The sequence below is a fragment of the Eptatretus burgeri genome, chromosome 6 (genome assembly GCF_056783735.1).
Source record: "Eptatretus burgeri isolate ZD-2024b chromosome 6, Ebu_testis_v1, whole genome shotgun sequence".
Lineage (NCBI taxonomy): Eukaryota > Metazoa > Chordata > Myxini > Myxiniformes > Myxinidae > Eptatretus > Eptatretus burgeri.
In genome coordinates this window covers 113,224,980-113,241,915 of record NC_140966.1, presented here as the reverse complement: position 1 = coordinate 113,241,915, position 16,936 = coordinate 113,224,980, and the positions used below count along the sequence as shown (strand labels likewise).

Sequence of the window (16,936 nt, the reverse complement as noted above, 5' to 3'; positions counted from 1 at the left end):
AGGGATGGGGCGGGGAACATGGGGTTAACAAGATGGACACGACGGGGACTTTCAGGAAGGAAAAGCAGGGAATTTGAAGGAGGTGGGTTTGGGGTAGATTAACGGGGGTAAAAAAAAAAGGATTTGGATGGGGGAAGATAAGAGATGGCGGTGAACAGCTGTTTTGAAGACCTGGAGGGAAGAATGGGATTGAAGTGAGTGTGAGAATTTGTTCCAAAGGCAGGAAAAAAGAGTGAAGGTGAGCAGTGATTCGTGATTTTGGTAGTTTCACCAGAAGGAGGTTGTTGGCGGACCTTGAGCGCCCTACTGAAATATGGGGGGGGGGCAGGGAGGGGCGTGGCCAGAGAGGATACAATATACGACAGAAAGACCACTGACTTGCCTGCAGTGAGAGAGTGAGAGATCCAAAGACTTTGCTTCATTGCTGGAAATACCAATGATCCGAAATGCCTCAGTTTCCACAGCTCGAAGCTGAAAAAGGTGAGAGGCAGGAGCATCAGCCCGAAGGAGAGAGCAGTACTCAATGAGGCTGCAGACAAAATCTTTGCATGTGGTTTGGAGCTCAGGTGTGTCAAGGAAGAACTTTACATGGAGGAGGATGTCCAGTCGGCGACTGGCTTTGGAGGCCAGCTTGGAAATAGGGTTTTCCCAGGAAAGATCATGGCAGATAGTGAGACCCACAAGCTTGAATAAAAGGACTTCTTCAAGAGGGAAGATAGTTCAGGGGGTGGGGGGGGGGACAGGCAGGCTCCTGACGGTCCTTTCGGAGAGACATAGTGAGAGTGTGAGATTTGTCCAGATTGTAAGACATGTTCCATGTGTTGGACCAGCTTGTGATTTTATCCAGATCTGCAGAGAGCGAAGAAGCTCTGCTTGCTGGTCTGAGGGATGACAGATGGTATTGCAGAATGTGTAGTCATCAGCAGAGAGATAAAGGGATTTTCCAGAGTCAGAGAGATCATTGATGAAAACCAGAAAAAAAACAGGGCTCAGAATGCTGCCTTGAGTAACTCCAGCCTCGACTGGAAGAGGGGATGAGAGACATCCATGAAGGGCCACACGTTGGCTGCAATGAGAGGAAGTCTGCGAGCCATGAGTGAAGATGTTCTTGGATACCAAAGGAAGAGAGTTTGGTGAGCATGGCAGGGTGCCAGATCATACCGAAGGCATGCAGTATGTCTAGGGAGATGGCTCTGATATCGAAGGCACGTGGTATGTCGAGGGAGATGGCTTTTGTCCAAAATTTCAGCTTCCTAGTTCAAAGGATGGCTGAGATATCGCCCAGACAAACAAACAAACAAGAAAATAAACCAATGTCACCCGCAGGGTGACCCGTATCTTGCCAAAAGGTGACCACGTGTGACTTCTTTAAGGTCACACTGAGGTGAACAGAGCTGCTATCCACCAGGAGCGACTCCTTGAGGAATATCTGCCTCCGAGAGATTCCGATGAGAATCGTTCTACAGAGTAACCATGAAAAATATGCGTTTGCCTCATAACGTCACCAAATGACGTCAAAATGTCTCAAGCTTGACATATCTAGAAAGCACTCATCGAGGTGTTCAATTTGAGGTACTACACGATATGGTTCCTAAAACTTGAAAATTTGACCTTGGGGTCAAATATGTTTGACCTCAGGCGCTAACCATGAAGGCCAAGGCCAATCGCCACCAAAATTAATCAGCTGAGTGCCAGACCATGAACTACATTCCCATAAAGTTTGGAGACGATTCAATTAAAATTACTCAAAAAATAAGGGTTTCGTCGACTCCCCTGATTTGCGACAAAGTGACCTTGACCTTTGACCTTGAACTTCAAAATTTTATGCGCTGAAAGGGACCTCTATAGGCCTCTGATATGCGAAGCTACAAAAATTTCCAATGACAACTGTGCTCTGCAGAGTGATTTATACGTGATTACAGACCAAAAAAAAAATACCAAAAAAAAAAAAAACATATGAAGGTCAAGGCCAATCGCCACCAAAAACTAATCAGCTGAGCGCCAGACCATGAACTATATTCCCATGAAGTTTGAAGCCGATCCGATCAAAATTACTCAAAAAAATAAGGGTTTCGTAGACTCCCCTGATTTGCGCCAAAGTGACCTTGACCTTCAAAATTTTGTGCACTGAAAGGGACCTCTATAGGCCTCTGATATGCGAAGTTACAAAAATTTCTGATGATAACTGTGCTCTGCAGAATTTTTTATACGTGATTACGGACAAACAAACAAACAAACAAACAAACAAACAAAAAAAACATACAAGCTGACTCACATATCTTGCAAAAACTTCGTTTTGGCAAGATAAAAAAAAACTTACCGAGTAACAGATCTTGCAAAAACTTGCGAGATAATGGTGGGTGGTTACACCTACTATTGGTCTGGTCGCTCTGATGGTTACCATACCCAAGGAGTTGCTGTAGCTGTGTCCAATAAGCTGACCCCAATGATAATTGAGGTAACACCGGTCAACGAGCGTATTATGAGATTAAGGATTCGTCACTCCTTGGGTGTCATTTCCCTGGTCTCTGTTTATGCTCCGACTGAGGCGAGTGATCTCACCGTGAAGGACACATTCTACGCCACGCTCGAGTCTGTGGTTGATCAGTGCCCCAGACGAGATACACTTCTAGTCTTGGGGGATTTCAATGCATCGACTGGAACTGATAGGGATGGTTATGAGGTGTGTGTTGGTCCCCATGGGTCAGGAACTATGAACCAGAATAGCACTAAGTTCCTTGACTTTGCAAGAAGTCATGGACTTAGGGTGGCTGGTTCATGGTTTCAGCGCCCACAAGCTCATCGCTGGACTTGGTATTCCAACGCTGGTGGTGTGGCAAAGGAGATTGACCATGTCCTCATTGACGGTCGTTGGAGGATGATCCAGAACTGCAGGGTCTACCGGAGTGCTCAGTTCCTCAATACTGACCACAGGCTTGTTGTAGCAACTCTAAAGCTGCACCTTAAATCCTGGAGAATGGTACCATCCCAGCCGAGGCTGGATGTTGCCAAGCTCAGGGATGAGAGAGTAGCTGAGGAGTTTGCGAACAGGATGAGTGGACACTTGGGGGGTCTGGGTGCTTTGGGGGGTCCTGAAGAGTTGTGGAGCGCCTTCAAGACCACCGTCCTTGATGTTGCCGGTGGATGTCTTGGAGCTCACCGCAGGGCAAAGAAGAATTTTGTCTCTCAAGGGACACTGGATACCATTGACCAGAGTCGCAGGGCCAGGCTGAATGGCAGAGCTGAGCTGTTCAGGGAGCTGAGGCGTAAAACTGTACGTGCACTGAGGGTGGACAAGGAGGCCTATGTGCGAGGAATCTGTGAGGAGGTAGAGCATCACCTGTGGACAGGTGATTCTCGTCCCGCTTACAGGGGAATTCGCGCATTACGTTCATCCAAGCCCATCCCTCGGAGCACTGCAGTTCGAGCAGAGAGTGGTAGGCTCTTGACAGAGGAGTCTGAAGTGAAGGCCCGCTGGGCCGGTTACTTTGAGCGGTTGTACCAGGCTGATCCCCCAACTGTCGAGTTGGATGTCAAGGGTGTTACAATCCTTGTTGCTGACCCTCGAATCAACTGTGGTCCACCTACGCTTGTGGAAATACGGGCTGCGGTGAACCAGTTGAAATGGGGCAAAGCTCCAGGGATCTGTGGCATCCATGCCGAACTTCTCAAGGCTGGTGGAAATGCTGCACTCGTGTCGTTGCATGCAGTTTTGTGCTCTGCCTGGAACACAGGCATCATCCCAACTGACTGGAAGAGGGGCCTTGTTGTCCCTCTCTGGAAAGGGAAGGGTGATCGCCAAGACTGCAACAACTACCGAGGGGTGACGCTGCTCTCAGTGCCGGGCAAGGTCTTTGCTCGGATAATTCTCGATAGGGTTCGCCACCATCTGCTTGAGCACCAGCGTCCAGAGCAGTCAGGCTTTACACCAAAGAGGTCAACTATTGACCGTATCCTTGCACTTTGTGTCCTCACCGAACGCAGACGAGAGTTTCGGCAGGGGCTGCTTGCAGCCTATGTTGATCTCTGTAAAGCGTTCGATTCAGTGAATCGGGATGTCCTCTGGAGGATTCTTGGTCTTCGTGGGGTGCCACCAAAACTGATCGATCTGATGTCTGAACTCTACTCTGGTTCTGAGAGTGCTGTGAAGTGTGGTGGTACCATCTCTGACTTATTTCCAGTTGTTACTGGAGTTCGTCAGGGATGTGTACTTGCCCCCACACTTTTCAGCACTTGTATGGACTGGATTCTAGGGAGGATGTCGGAGAGATCAAGTTGCGGTGCGTCATTTGGGAATGTCAAGATCTCGGACCTTGACTTTGCAGATGATGCAGTCATCTTTGCGGAGACTTTAGACATCCTCTTGGGGGCCCTCGAGGTGCTGAATGAGGAGTCGGAGCCGTTGGGATTACGGGTTTCTTGGGTCAAAACTAAGATCCAGGCTTTCGGTGACATCTTGGATGCTGCTGTCCTGTCTGTGTCTGTTTGTGGTGAGGATGTTGAGGTCGTGGAGAGATTCACTTACCTTGGCAGTGATATTCATGTCTCTGCTGGCTGCGAGTCAGAGGTCAATAGACGTCTGGGTCGGGCCTGGGGAGTCATGGATTCACTGGATCATGGGGTGTGGCGCTGCCGGTACCTGTGCGGGAGGACGAAAGTCCGAGTCTTCAGGTCCTTGGTACTTCCAGTCTTGCTCTATGGGTGCGAGACTTGGACTCTGACCAAGGATCTGAGACGGAGACTTAATTCCTTTGGTACCAGGTCTCTTCGGAGAATCCTTGGCTATCGCTGGTCGGATTTTGTGTCCAACGAGCGGTTGCTGAGAGAGACTCGGATGAGATTTGTTACCTGCATAGTCCGTGAGCGTCAGTTGCGGCTGTATGGACATGTGGCTCGTTTTCCTGACTCTGATCCTGCTCACCAGATTCTCTCAGCGAGGGAGTCTCATGAGTGGAGGAGGCCATGGGGTCGACCACGTGCCTCATGGTTGCAACAGGTTGACCATCATCTCAAGGAGATGGGGATGGGCCTGGCATCTGCCTGGGGGATGGCCAGACGGAGGCCCCTGGAGTACCGGCGGAAAGTGGACGCAGCGACGTGCTGTTCTGGCACATGCTCCCATACCTGACCTGACCTGATATATATATATATATATATATATATATATATATATATATATATATATATATATATATATGTATATATGTATAACTATATATATATATATATATATATATATATATATATATATATATATATATATATATATATATATATATATATATATATATATATAGTATAGATGCTTCCTTTTCTAACTGCTGTGTTGTTATTTCAAGGTCAATTTTTACATTGGCACTTGGCACACTTATCGAGTCCAAATTCCATTTGAATGTCCTCAGAGAATCGTTTTACTAGTTTAATTGTTCTGTCCATTTTTCATCATTCGATGCGGAGCTTTAAAATCATCCATGTACAGTCGGTGTGTCATCTTTCCTGTTTCTTTGGATGCTCTTCTATTGGTTGTTCGGGTGTATCCGTGTCCTTGTTTGTTGATGAGGTTACTCAGTGGGTCCAGAGCCAGACAAAACAAGAGGGGGAAAAAGACCGTCTCCCTTGAAGATCCCATGCCATATCTTCACATCTGATTATTTGATATTTCTTTCTGAGTGCTGTGATATCAATGTGGTATTCCAGAGTTCCATTACTTTCTCAATCAGTTTGATTATTTGTGAATTGATTTTTTATATTTGCATTTATTTTATCATCCACAAATGTGGGACACTGTCGAAAGCTTTCTTATAATCGATCCAGGCGGTGGCCAATTTGGTTCTTTGCATTTTGTAATTTTCAATGACAGATTTGTTCAGTAGTTGGCAGTCAATTGTTCCATATCAGGCTCTCTTACATCCCTTTTGTTCTGCGTCCAAACCTCCTTGTTGTGTTAGGTGATGGTACATCATTTCTGTCATGATTCCTGTTAGACGTTTTTATGTTGTTGCTTGGCATATGTTATTGGTTGGTATTTGTGAGGAAGTTGGATTTCTTCAGATTTTGGGATGAGAAATGTGTTTCTTTCTATGAGCCACTCATCCACTGCCTTTTCCTCTTGGATTAGTTTGTTGAATGTCCTGGCATAGTGATTGTGGAGAGCATCAAGTTGTTTAGGCCAAAAGTTTGGAATTCCGTCTGGGCCTGGGCTTTTAAAGTTTGGCATTTTTTGAAGTTGTTTTTCACACGTGTCCAATTGACTCAGTCTCGCCATTTTCTTAAAGCCATTTGTGTTGTGTCCCTGGTCTTGGGCATTTATAATTAGTTCTCCATCCCAGTGGATCTGACCTCTAGTTCACCATTAAAATGATGAACATTCTTTGTCTCTGCCAAATCTGTCCAACTCTTTAAAAAAAAAAAAATTCCTGCTCTTTTATCATCCCTCGGTGTATATCAGTTGATATTTTGTTTTTGAAAAAAAATTTTCGTCTTTTTTTTTTTCAATCGTTGGGGGCTGTATTTGTTGATGTTTTGATTTCGTAAGTGACATCTTCCATTCACACCTGTTTTGGGAAGTTTCTTGCAAGATGGGTTAGGGATGCCTTCTCTGGCTTGCCGTCCTCGTGTTTGCATACGGATTGGATTCGGTAGTCTGTCAAACTTTTCACGTACCCAGCAAATCCTACAGATGTCATGATGTGCACTTGGTTGAGCTCCATCAGGCCGCTACCTCCAACTCGTCTCGGCAGGTACATTCTCAGGATGCATTGATTTTTGTGATGTGTGTGTGTGTGTGTGTGTGTGTGTGTGTGTGTTTCTGAATGTGTTTATGTGTCCTGGAATCACATGTATGTCAGTTCATGTACAAGGGGAAAGCTACTCCCTCCATTTAAGTCATTCGTGAAGTAGTAGGGTTTTACTCGATATCCAATAGCAGCATGGTAAGTGGTCTCATGAAACGACCTCAGTGTCTAGAAACTCAGAATCAAAATCATTGGTACTGACGTCTTCACCAGATTTGAACCTGCAACCTCTGGTGGCCTTGCCACCAGACTAAGGTCATACCAAGCTGCACAAACTACAAAATTGACAGAAGGATGAAAAGTTTCAGTATAGTTTGTTTGGATTATTTGTTGTGTACAGCAGAAACTCTCAATCTCCCCTCACCAAGTCATATGTTTTTAGAGATTATTGATCTTACTTCAGGTGTGTGCCGTATCCACGCAGTCTCGTAAAGCCGACCGTCGATGCCACAACCAGAGCCGGGATACCTGCACGAGAAGAATCCAAAGTCGTTGTGAACACGAGGTACATGAAAACCTTCAATCAACCAGAGCTTTCATCAGTTAAAAAAAAAAAAATCCCTCCATTAATATTCTTGTTTCTTCGGAATTCAATTGATTAACTCGGAACAAGTAAGTGTACTGAGGTCATACCGAGCTTCCCACCTGGACCTGGGCTGTTGATTTAAATAAATTTTTAATACAGCAACGGATAGAGGAAGTGATTTTTATACATTTTGTTTGGAATCCCAATGTAATTAATTTGGTGTCATTATTATCATCATAAAGCAACAAGAGTTAATGAGACGACTCCAGTCCACCGAGTTGACGTCGGACAGGTGCTTACTCCTGTGAACAAAGATAAATTGACGAGTGAACGAATAAATGAATGAAAGGACTTTTGCACATATATCTACCAGTTCGATTGCTGGTGGGGAGTGTGATGTTGCATTGTTTGCTCAAATAACAATCGTGCACATCAGGTGGATGAGCCTATGACTCGTCAAGTTACCGACGGTCTACGGGCGATACCCAGGTGCTGCGTCGATCGGATTCCGATAGCTCTTTGGAGACACCACAAACCATGGAAGGCAACCTTGGGACATATGCAAAGATCGTTATCAGGGCTTTGCCATTATATTCTGGGACGTTGTGTGACAACAATATTGTGAACATGGCCAGGAAATGTTCAAGGATTAAAAAGCTTGAGGGATTTGTGTTCATGACCTTCACCCATCACCCGACCTCTCCTCCTTTTTCCTCTCTTTAGTTTCTACTAACCCCCACAAAGCTTTTGTTTCTTGTTACTTTGTTCTTTTCTTTCTTCACCATCGTTTTCTCTGTTTCTCCTGTGGCTACAACTTCCTTACCATTTATTTTAGTAAGTTGGAGAAGAGAAGACATAACATACTGTGTGTGTGTGTGTGTGTGTGTGTGTGTGTGTGTGTGTGTGTGTGTGTGTGTGTGTGTGTGTGTGTGTGTGTGTGTGTGTGTGTGTGTGTGTGTGTGTGTGTGTGTGTGTGTGTGTGTGTGTGTGTGTGTGTGTGTGTGCTGATTAATGGTTTCATTTTCTGGCCACAGAACACATCTCTATTGGGTACAGTGGCCAAGGATGTTGTTATGATTCTAATCCATGTGGTATTACCTTTGGGAGGGATATAAAGAGGGTTTGTTACACAAGGTGTGTGAATGTCAGTGAAATAATCCGACAGACATAGAAATGTATTAAATAATCAAACACACAATAACACATATGATGGTTACACAGCTGTTTCGAATGTAATGATCTGGGATTGGCCAATGCCCATTTTAATTAAACCCGTGTTCTGACCATCACAAGCCATATGTTCAGGTTGGCGTTCTAAACAGTTCTACCCAGAGGATTTCACAGTTCAATGTTGACAAGCACCTTGTTCACCGATGGGAACACCCGTGGTATATCACACTTGAACCTGGTCATGAGTCAGGAGTTCAAATGCGAATACCAACAGGCTAATCTGGAAGAATTCACAGCACAAGGGTGAGATGCACCTTGCTCACCTGTGGTACAAGTTATCAGGATGGCTTTAGCCACATATTGCTGATTTGTGAGTGATTGCATCGCTTCACCCATGGCGTGCCTGTGGGGAGCCATAATGAACAATCTCATCAGAAATATTACTCACAGATGAGTGAGTGGTGGGAAGTCGAAGAGGAGTTAAATCCCATTGATAAATCAGTGATTGTTTTACTCTGATGGTGAAACTATGGTGAATATCCACCAGGAGGTGAAACTATGGTGAATATCCACCAGGAGGTGAAACTATGGTGAATATCCACCTGGTGGTGAAACTATGGTGAATATCCACCAGGTGGTGAAACTATGGTGAATATCCACCTGATGGTGAAACTATGGTGAATATCCACCTGGTGGTGAAACTATGGTGAATATCCACCTGATGGTGAAACTATGGTGAATATCCACCTGGTGGTGAAACTATGGTGAATATCCACCAGGTGGTGAAACTATGGTGAATATCCACCTGGTGGTGAAACTATGGTGAATATCCACCAGGTGGTGAAACTATGGTGAATATCCACCTGGTGGTGAAACTATGGTGAATATCCACCAGGTGGTGAAATAATGATGAATATCCACCAGGTGATGAAATAATGATGAATATCCACCAGGTAGTGAAATAATGATTAATATCAACCATGTGGTGAAATAATTATTTATATCAACCATGTGATGAAACTATGGTGAATATCCACCACGTGGTGAAATAATGATGAATATCCACCACGTGGTGAAATAATGATTATTATCCACCAGGTGGTGAAATAATTATTTATATCAACCATGTGATGAAATAATGATGAATATCCACCAGGTGGTGAAATAATTATTCATATCAACTATGTGATGAAATAATGATGAATATCAACCAGGTAGTGAAATAATGATGAATATCAACCAGGTCCTGAAATAATGATGAATATCAACCAGGTAGTGAAATAATGATGAATATCAACCAGGTGATGAAATAATTATTTATATCAACTATGTGATGAAATAATGATGAATAGCCACCAGGTGGTGAAATAATGATTAATATCCACCAGGTGGTGAAATAATGATTAATATCCACCAGGTGGTGAAATAATTATTTATATCAACTATGTGATGAAATAATGATGAATATCCACCAGGTGGTGAAATAATGATTAATATCCACCACGTGGTGAAATAATGATTATTATCCACCACGTGGTGAAATAATGATTAATATCCACCAGGTGGTGAAATAATTATTTATATCAACCATGTGATGAAATAATGATGAATATCCACCAGGTAGTGAAATAATGATGAATATCCACCAGGTAGTGAAATAATGATTAATATCAACCATGTGGTGAAATAATTATTTATATCAACCATGTGATGAAACTATGGTGAATATCCACCACGTGGTGAAATAATGATGAATATCCACCACGTGGTGAAATAATGATTATTATCCACCACGTGGTGAAATAATGATGAATATCCACCACGTGGTGAAATAATGATGAATATCCACCACGTGGTGAAATAATGATGAATATCCACCACGTGGTGAAATAATGATGAATATCCACCACGTGGTGAAATAATGATTATTATCCACCACGTGGTGAAATAATGATGAATATCCACCACGTGGTGAAATAATGATGAATATCCACCAGGTGGTGAAATAATGATGAATATCCACCACGTGGTGAAATAATGATGAATATCCACCACGTGGTGAAATAATGATGAATATCCACCAGGTAGTGAAATAATGATGAATATCCACCACGTGGTGAAATAATGATGAATATCCACCACGTGGTGAAATAATGATTATTATCCACCAGGTGGTGAAATAATTATTTATATCAACCATGTGATGAAATAATGATGAATATCCACCAGGTAGTGAAATAATGATGAATATCCACCAGGTAGTGAAATAATGATTAATATCAACCATGTGGTGAAATAATTATTTATATCAACCATGTGATGAAACTATGGTGAATATCCACCACGTGGTGAAATAATGATGAATATCCACCACGTGGTGAAATAATGATTATTATCCACCAGGTGGTGAAATAATTATTTATATCAACCATGTGATGAAATAATGATGAATATCCACCAGGTGGTGAAATAATTATTCATATCAACTATGTGATGAAATAATGATGAATATCAACCAGGTAGTGAAATAATGATGAATATCAACCAGATCCTGAAATAATGATGAATATCAACCAGGTAGTGAAATAATGATGAATATCAACCAGGTGATGAAATAATTATTTATATCAACTATGTGATGAAATAATGATGAATAGCCACCAGGTGGTGAAATAATGATTAATATCCACCAGGTGGTGAAATAATTATTTATATCAACCATGTGATGAAATAATGATGAATATCCACAAGGTAGTGAAATAATGATTAATATCAACCATGTGGTGAAATAATTATTTATATCAACCATGTGATGAAACTATGGTGAATATCCACCATGTGGTGAAATAATGATGAATATCCACCAGGTGGTGAAATAATTATTTATATCAACAATGTGATGAAATAATGATGAATATCCACCAGGTGGTGAAATAATTATTTATATCAACTATGTGATGAAATAATGATGAATATCCACCAGGTGGTGAAATAATTATTTATATCAACCATGTGATGAAATAATGATGAATATCCACCAGGTGGTGAAATAATTATTTATATCAACTATGTGATGAAATAATGATGAATATCAACCAGGTAGTGAAATAATGATGAATATCCACCAGGTGGTGAAATAATGATGAATATCAACCAGGTAGTGAAATAATGATGAATATCAACCAGGTCCTGAAATAATGATGAATATCAACCAGGTAGTGAAATAATGATGAATATCCACCAGGTGGTGAAATAATTATTTATATCAACCATGTGATGAAATAATGATGAATATCCACCAGGTGGTGAAATAATTATTTATATCAACTATGTGATGAAATAATGATGAATATCAACCAGGTAGTGAAATAATGATGAATATCAACCAGGTCCTGAAATAATGATGAATATCAACCAGGTAGTGAAATAATGATGAATATCAACCAGGTAGTGAAATAATGATGAATATCAACCAGGTAGTGAAATAATGATGAATATCAACCAGGTGATGAAATAACTATTTATATCAACCATGTGATGAAATAATGATGAATATCCACCAGGTGGTGAAATAATGATTAATATCCACCAGGTGGTGAAATAATAATTTATATCAACCATGTGATGAAATAATGATGAATATCCACCAGGTGGTGAAATAATTATTTATATCAACTATGTGATGAAATAATGATGAATATCAACCAGGTGGTGAAATAATGATGAATATCAACCAGGTCCTGAAATAATGATGAATATCAACCAGGTAGTGAAATAATGATGAATATCAACCAGGTGATGAAATAATTATTTATATCAACTATGTGATGAAATAATGATGAATATCAACCAGGTCGTGAAATAATGATGAATATCAACCAGGTAGTGAAATAATGATGAATATCAACCAGGTGGTGAAATAATAATGAATATCCACCAGGTGATGAAATAATTATTTATATCAACTATGTGATGAAATAATGATGAATATCAACCAGGTAGTGAAATAATGATGAATATCAACCAGGTGGTGAAATAATGATTAATTTCAACCAGGTGGTGAAATAATTATTTATATCAACCATGTGATGAAATAATGATGAATATCCACCAGATGGTGAAATGATGATGAATATCAACCAGGTGGTGAAATAATAATGAATATCCACCAGGTGATGAAATAATGATGAATATCCACCAGGTGGTGAAATAATGATGAATATCCACCATGTGGTGAAATAATGATTAATATCAACCATGTAGTGAAATAATGATTAATATCAACCATGTAGTGAAATAATTATATCAACCATGTAGTGAAATAATGATTAATATCAACCATGTAGTGAAATAATTATATCAACCAGGTGGTGAAATAATGATTAATATCAACCATGTAGTGAAATAATTATATCAACCAGGTTGTGAAATAATGATTAATATCAACCAGGTGGTGAAATAATGATTAATATCAACTATGTGGTGAAATAATTATTTATATCAACCATGTGATGAAATAATGATGAATATCCACCACGTGGTGAAATAATGATGAACATCCACCAGGTGGTGAAATAATGATTAATATCAACCAGGTGGTGAAATAATGATGAACATCCACCAGGTGGTGAAATAATGATTAATATCAACCAGGTGGTGAAATAATGATGAATATCCTCCAGGTGGTGAAATAATTATTTATATCAACCATGTGATGAAATAATGATGAATATCCACCAGATGGTGAAATGATGATGAATATCAACCAGGTGGTGAAATAATAATGAATATCCACCAGGTGATGAAATAATGATGAATATCAACCAGGTGGTGAAATAATGATGAATATCCACCAGGTGGTGAAATGATGATGAATATCCACCAGGTGGTGAAATAATGATGAATATCAACCAGGTGGTGAAATAATGATGAATATCCACCAGGTGGTGAAATAATGATGAATATCCACCAGGTGGTGAAATAATGATGAATATCCACCAGGTGGTGAAATGATGATGAATATCCACCAGGTGGTGAAATAATGATGAATATCCACCAGGTGGTGAAATAATGATTAATATGAACCAGGTGGTAAAATAATGATTAATATCCACCAGGTGGTGAAATAATGATGAACATCCACCAGGTGGCGAAATGATGATGAATGTCAACCAGGTGGTGAAATGATGAATATCAACCAGGTGGAAAAATGATGATGAATGTCAACCAGGTGGTGAAATGATGAATATCAACCATGTGGTGAAATGATGATGAATATCAACCATGTGATGAAATAATGATGAATATCCACCAGGTAGTGAAATAATGATTAATATCCACCAGGTGGTGAAATAATTATTTATATCAACCATGTGATGAAATAATGATGAATATCAACCAGGTGATGAAATAATGATTAATATCAACCATGTGGTGAAATAATTATTTATATCAACCATGTGATGAAATAATGATGAATATCCACCAGTTGGTGAAATGATGATGAATATCAATCATGTGGTGAAATGATGATGAATATCAATCATGTGGTGAAATGATGATGAATATCAATCATGTGGTGAAATGATGATGAATATCCTCCACGTGGTGAAATGATGATGAATATCAATCATGTGGTGAAATGATGATGAATATCCTCCACGTGGTGAAATGATGATGAATATCCACCATGTGGTGAAACTATGGTGAATAACCATCAGGTGGTGAAATAATTGTATTTACCTGATATCAACATGAAACCATTTTAATAACAATCTTCATTCATTCCATACATTGACAACCTGATTGTTTGAAACACCTGTGCACTCCCAAACGAGTCTTCGCGATTTCCTCACCTCAAATGCAATTTCATTTGCTTCATTCTCTTCCTGATTTATTGTTGAAATGAAATATTTGTTGATTTTAATTACAACTGTTTATATGTATATTTTTTCTTTTTTAAGTTTCCCCCATTTGTTTAACTCTTTCATCAGGACCTCACTTACTGATTGATATCCCAACACCCTGGGCTGAAATGATTTATTCAGAACATTTAAATTTATATTATGTCATTTGTCGCTTTCTGCCCATTTTCTCTTTAAATTCACAACATACACTCACTAACCAGTCAGTATTAAATGTTTTTTCTCCAGTTGAAATATAAATCTCCGTTCATGGTGAGCTTGCATCATGCGGGTCTGAATGTTAATGCGCTTTTGTTTCTGGTGTTACTAAGTGTTACGAACGAACCCCATGCCAAGCAGAACAGGCGACAGGGTGGCGAGCTGCCCGAGTCGTTGCTGTGGATGGCGATGCAGGCCTGCAGGGCGTCTGCGAGGGGACAGCAGAGTGAGCAGAGCAGGGCCAGGTGCAGGCACACCGCAACGATGGGACAGGTGATCTAGCCAGACAGATGTGCAAGAGGGTAAATAAGCTGAATAAAAGAAAAAAAAACATTATTTCCATTTGGACAGTAGACATACAATATGCTTGAGATGGTCGTTAGGAAAACCGATGCAATTCATATGCACGGTACCTTGAAAGAGGCAGTGTTTGACGATGGCACACAATTTCATGGGGGTAAATATCTAGTTTTGTAAAATATTTGGAGGGAACAATGTATTTGTACTCAAATGTATTGTGCCCATGGTGCCGACATTCCAAGGACCCAAATATTTGAACGATCTTTAAGAGATAGGTACATACATTGGCCGATGAATGTACCTATCAGCAGTCAATGAAACCTTGGAGTCTTGTTTCCCGAAGCACACAATACAAGGTAAAACGAGACAGCCTGTCATAACAATATGTGTACAGGATACCTTCTGCAGAAAATTAAAATCGACAACCGTTGGATAAAACCCTCAAGGCGCACCTTACTGTCCACCTGTGTGTGACTCGCAAGCACGAGCAGGTTTGATGAGATCACGGAGATGCAGAAGTTGAAGAGCAGGAAAGCCCTGTCTGATTTCACAGCTCTGTGTTCAGAATCACAAGGTGAAACCACAGAACAGTAGCACCGACGTTCATAGACTTGCTTAACACAGCTTTATAGCTCGTCATGTGAAATTAAATCAAATGGACAGAGAGGAAAACATTTTTGTTTTATATCTAGAACTTTCCATGGAGAAGTGGAAGCCACAGCATAGAACTGAAATGCCACGAGAATAATAAGGTGGAAGCTTGATAACTAAATGGCAGATTAAAAGTAAAACAATTGAATATAAGCGGGGAATGATAAAAGAGAAATTTAAAGGAAAAATATGAAAATTGATCCAAAATAATGTTTAAAAATAAGTGTTGAGAGTGGATATGAAAGAGCGATGCAGTTTTCATCTGTGAGTGAAATAAATTAATATTCACCTACAGTCAGCTTTTTGCATAATTAGAATTTGATTTGACCAAAAGTCTGGAATTGAAGAGGATTCCTAAATATAGAAACAAATACAATAGAAAAAAAAAATCAATACATGTTCAGCCATTGAGGGAAAACAGGATTCGATGTGCATTAGGAATGAAGTTTGTACAAAAACCTGTCTTTACCACTAATATGGACTTTTCATCAGAACACACAATGTCACAATGAACTTACAGCCCTCGTTATGTGACAAACTAAAACATAAATTAGACTACAAACTATACTACAAAAATAATACAAACTACATTACAAACAAGAAAGAGCAATCAGAGATCGCTGACCCTCGCCAGCACTTCTTTTATGTGGTGTTTGTGTGCTGGTGTGTTACATGACTAATAATAGACATAACTGGAACTGCCACTATATAACTACTGGCAGTGATACCAAGATGTCCCACTTTGATGCAACCCCACTTTGATTGGACACCTGACCCTGACCTATGACGTTTATTATTATTCAACTGAATTTAGAATGGGATTAAAATAAATTCAATTCAAATCAAATGGAAGACCAAATAGGTACAGTCCTGCATTGGAGGAATCAGAAGGAACCCAAACAAGCAAAAAAGCAAAGATGAAGTCATCAGGAGAAACCTGGATAGGATTCACATTTCAGCTGCTGCTACTGTACCCTCAAACCCATCCAGGCACAGCCAAGAGAACCTTATTTTTTTTTAAAGAAAAAAAAGAACCCAGATCAGAAAAAAAAATTCTGGCTGCGAGACCATGTGTCCAATCAGGTTGAAATATAAAACATATATTCCCCATCACCACTCCATCATAAATGTGAAGTTTCACATCGATCGGTGAAGCGGTTGAAGAGAAAGGATTTTTAAAGATTTTTGCTTAATCTAACATGGTTGCCAGGCCATGTGAAATCAATTATTCGTCAATACCCAGGTACCCCCAAAGCTTGGGGAACATTTGTGTGAAGTTTCCCCTTGATCTGTCCAGCCATTCTGGAGAAGATTTTTTTTTATAGGTTTTAGGGTAAATCAAATATGGCTGCCAAACCATGTGACCTTTGACA

At 40.3% G+C, this 16,936-nt stretch overlaps 1 protein-coding gene across 4 annotated transcripts in view; it reads right to left on the bottom strand.

Moving 5' to 3' along the window:
* The window catches only part of LOC147025652 (adhesion G protein-coupled receptor B1-like), a 182,989-nt gene that overhangs the window by 24,143 nt on the left and 141,910 nt on the right, over positions 1 to 16,936 (bottom strand). For all 4 annotated transcript variants that reach the window (XM_085886856.1, XM_085886858.1, XM_085886857.1 and 1 more), the window contains 3 exons: positions 15,365 to 15,467; positions 14,740 to 14,890; positions 7,193 to 7,262 (listed from right to left, as the gene is read on the bottom strand). In XM_085886856.1, the coding sequence (XP_085742982.1) occupies positions 7,193 to 7,262; positions 14,740 to 14,890; positions 15,365 to 15,467 (324 nt within the window). The remainder of the gene's footprint in view (positions 1 to 7,192; positions 7,263 to 14,739; positions 14,891 to 15,364; positions 15,468 to 16,936) is intronic.